Source organism: Athene cunicularia (assembly GCF_003259725.1).
Source record: "Athene cunicularia isolate RWA chromosome 21 unlocalized genomic scaffold, athCun1 chr21_part1, whole genome shotgun sequence".
Lineage (NCBI taxonomy): Eukaryota > Metazoa > Chordata > Aves > Strigiformes > Strigidae > Athene > Athene cunicularia.
Window position 1 is genome coordinate 8,077,856 of NW_020799127.1, and position 3,879 is coordinate 8,081,734.

The 3,879-nt window shown below is 61.1% G+C and overlaps 1 protein-coding gene across 1 annotated transcript in view; it reads left to right on the top strand.

Annotated features, from left to right (window-relative positions):
• Positions 1–3,879, top strand: part of ARHGEF16 (Rho guanine nucleotide exchange factor 16) — a 10,622-nt gene that overhangs the window by 4,760 nt on the left and 1,983 nt on the right. The window contains exons 2-6 of the mRNA XM_026862953.1: positions 201–353; positions 855–984; positions 1,639–1,713; positions 2,712–2,804; positions 3,442–3,596. Coding sequence (XP_026718754.1) covers positions 201–353; positions 855–984; positions 1,639–1,713; positions 2,712–2,804; positions 3,442–3,596 — 606 coding nt within the window. The remainder of the gene's footprint in view (positions 1–200; positions 354–854; positions 985–1,638; positions 1,714–2,711; positions 2,805–3,441; positions 3,597–3,879) is intronic.

A 3,879-nucleotide genomic window follows, 5' to 3' on the forward strand; every position in this document is an offset into this window, starting at 1 on the left:
AAGAGACAGGCCGTTCCCCGACTCCGCAGTGGAGCTGGGGACGGAGGTGTCTCAGCTGCGCGGCGAAGGGACCCAGGGCCTTGTGTCCTCTGGGAAAACTGGGAAAAAGTTGCAGTGGGAATGTTGTTAAACCTCCATCCGTTGGGGTTGTCCGGCCCTAACGAGTGACGTGGCGAAGCCCTTTGAAATCCTCCCCGTAGCTTCTTCGAGGACTTAGAGAAGCGACACCAGGAAAACCTCCTGATTCCCGACATCAGCGACATAGTGGAAGAACACGCCTCGAAGCACTTCAGCCCCTACGTCAGCTACTGCTCCAACGAAGTCTACCAGCAGAGGACACTTCAGAGGCTGCTGTGAGTGCTGCGGGCGCTGGGGCGGGCGGCGGAGCTGCCCACGGGGGCTCGCTGGCCTTCGGGGCAGGTGGGACCTGCCCGGCACAAGGCTCCCTCAGGCCGTGGCTGCTGCCTTTTCCCTAAGGCGGGCTGGCAGAGCTCAGCTGCGGAGCTCAGAGCATCCCTGCCGGGTGACCGGGACGTGGCTTGTGTTGTGCTGTAGGAGGGTGGAGGATGGGGGGTAAGCGGGGGTAATGCTGCCGCGTGCTGAGGGGGCTTGCGGAGGTCGGGAACGCGGGTGTGGCGGGTTAGGGGATGTGTGGAGGCTGTTCATCTCCAGAGCGTACTGGTGGTACAGGTTTGCGTCTGCTTTACCCCCCTCTTGGTGGCCTCGACACCTCGGCCCGTTTCCCGCCCCGGCTGCGCTGAGCCGACCAGCGGCAGCGCTTGTGTGTGGAAAGCTGCTGGGAAACCTTGATAACGGAGGAACAGAGTTAATGGAGCTTTCTTGTCTTGTTCCAGAACCACAAACCCCTTATTTAAAGAGACCTTGAAACAAATTGAAAGGAAACCAGAATGTGGAGGCCTGCCAATGATATCGTTTCTCATTCTCCCCATGCAGAGGGTAACACGGCTTCCCCTGCTGTTGGATGTAAGTCAGCCGCGCGGTGCGTTGCTCGGTGCCTCTGCAGAGGTGACTGTGCGACACCCTTCCGTGGTTTGCTGAGCCTTCTGCTGGGACTTCCAGCCCCCTGGTCGCTGCGGCTGGGGTGCCTGAGCCTGAGGTCAGGATTTAGACCCAGAGCGATCTGCTCCTTGTGGGTGTCACGTGCAGCTTAAAGCTCCACACCTCAGCACCGTCCACCTGGGTGACGCGAGGTTCTTCTGCGCCCCGCGCTGCGTCTGGATACCAGGGCAGGGCGGCACGAGCGTCCTGTTTGGTTAATGGTCGGGTGGCCAGGAAGGGACAGCAGGTCTTGCACAAGCGTTGCTGAAACCCGGGACTTCTGGGCCTGGCTGCGCTGAACAGCGAAGCTGCTGGGTTGGGCTTTGCTGTCACTGCTCCCAGTCTGCAATGGGCTGCAGGGGTGAGGGCCGGGGGTGCCCGGGGCACGTGTCCGAGGTGAAAGCCCCAGCAGAAACCAGACTCACGGTTAAGCCTTGCTTGGGGCACGTGCCTGTCCTGCTCCAGGCCGACCGCGGGAACGGCCCGAGCGCCTGTCGCGTCCCCAAGTCCCAGGGAGGCGGCTGAGGCGCCGATCTCTGTCCTGCAACATCACTGAAGTGTCTTATCTTGAAATTCCAGACTGTCTGTCAAAAAACAAAAGCATGCACTGCAGCGTACGGAGCTGCCACCAGAGCGCTGAAAGCCATCAGCAAGGTGAGGCCCGGCCGCCAGCTCTCCGCTGTTCCGTCACCCGGCCCCGAGCCTGCTGCTCTGGCCTCTCCTTCCTCCTCCCTACGTCGGTTCATTGAGGTTTCTCTGCTCCAAGGAGCTGCGGGGTGTACACGTCTCCTCCCGGGCTCACCTTTTTCACCTGATAGTTTTTTCCTTTTTTTTGGCATCTTTTCTTCTTTCCTCTTTGGCTTATCTTTTCTCCTTCCCTTCGGTGTTGTCTTCTCCGTTGTTGCTGTCCCGTCTCAGGACCTCCCTTGAGAGCGAGCTGCGACACTGGTTTTGGGAGATTTAGGCAAAAAGCAGTAAACAAAGCAACGAGCAAAGCGCGGAGGAGCCAAGGGAGGGGAGGTGGCCCTCACCAGCCGTGTGCTCTGCGCGCTCCCGTCTCATCTCCACCCGCTTCCCCCGCTGGTGGTCGTTCATGCAGGAGATTGCGGCCGCCAAAGCCGCGGTGGTGGCTCTTCCTTTTGTCCCCCTAAAGACCAGCTCTCGGCAACGGGCTCCTGCTGCTCATGGTCTGTCCTGCTCGTGCATCCGGAGGAGGAACAACCCCCTGGACCCCCCCAGTCGGGCTCTTCCCGGGCCGGAGCTGTCTCTGCGGGGCAGAGGCCAGGCGAGGGGCCCGGCTGCCCGCTGGGCAGTGCTCTGGGAGGTTTCCCTCCCGCCTCTGCCTTTCTGAGTGCTCATCCTCCGGTCTTAACCTCCTCCCTTCGGACGATTAATTCCTCCCCTTCATAGTGCTGCTGGGCGAAGCTTGGTTTTGGCGCGGTTTCACCGTGGTCCTTCCCCAGGCAGAGCGAAGGTGCCGTCTCTCTCCCGGCGATCTCTGGGCGCAGGGGAACCTCCAGCTGCCTTTCCCCAAACCTGCCCTGAACCCAATGTCGGGGCTCGGCTCTTTCTCCTCTCCGGGGGAGCAGAGGACGGCTGGGCTTGGCCTCCTGCCCTTCGCCGCTGCCCTGGTGCTGATTTTCCTTTTCTAGCTGGTGAAGAGCTGCAACGAGGGAGCTCGTGCTATGGAGAGGACAGAGCAGATGTACACCCTGCAGAAACAGCTGGAATTTGGAAAGAAGAAGGTGAGGTCTCGTGCGCGTGGTGGAGGGGAATCTGGCGTGTGCTGTCGGGGGAACCCTGTCAGGGCTTCCTGGGAAAAGCCTTGACCAGCCGGAGCACCGGGGCTGCCAGAGCAGCATCACCGCTCCGTGCTCAGAGTGACCATTTTTCTGACATAAAAACCCATTTCTGGGCACTCGCCCTGCCAGGGCTGCGAACTCCTGGGTAACCCACACGACCCTTCCGCCTCGCTCCGCGCCTTCATCCCCTGCAGCGGGTGGCGGGGGCTGGACTTGCCCTGACACGGGGAGGTTTCACCCGGCTGGATGAGCGATGTCTGTCCTTGGCTGTCTTGTTCCAGACAGACACGAGGCTCTGTCTGTCTGTCAGGACCGCCAGCTGCAGGCAGTTTTCTAACGTCCTGCAGCAAAGCCTGGGCACCGTACCCCACTGCGGCGTCTCTGGGCTGCTGGTACACGGCGGCGCCGCCTCCCCGCCTGCCTCCTGGGGAGTTTCCTGAAAAAGATGTTTAAAACCGTGCGACCTGCCCGTGCCGACAGCCCAGCGTCCACCGCGAGCTCAAATACAGCTTCTGGACTTGAGTTTGCCCGCCGCTTGTGAGGCGGGTAGTCAGTCAGACTTTCCCCGGATCCATTTCAGCCTTTCCCGCTGATTTCTGCTTCCCGGTGGCTGCTGAAGCGGGGGGAGCTCTACCTGCTGCTCTCGGAGGAGGGGGGCATCTTCCGCCGAGGCGCCGGCAGGCTCTGCCACCTCTTCTTGTTCAACGACGTCCTCATCATAACCAAGAAGAAGAGGTAAGGAGGGGTGGGGGTGGTGGGGGGGGTGGTGTCCCTTCCTTTCTCTGGAAATCAACTAGTGGGGTTAAAATCTCAATTTCCCAAGCAGCACAAGACTTAAGAGATTCTTGAGATTTCCCCGTTTTGACCTTTACTGAAGGGAAGGGCCAGCTCCCTGACCCTTGGCCTGGCCACTGTTGGTGGGTGGTCCCTGTCCCCCCACCCCGGGTATCAGCTCACGTCCTGGCCGTGGCGGGGGCCTCGCCCGTGCCCGCTGAGCCGGCAGCTCGGTCCCTGCGGG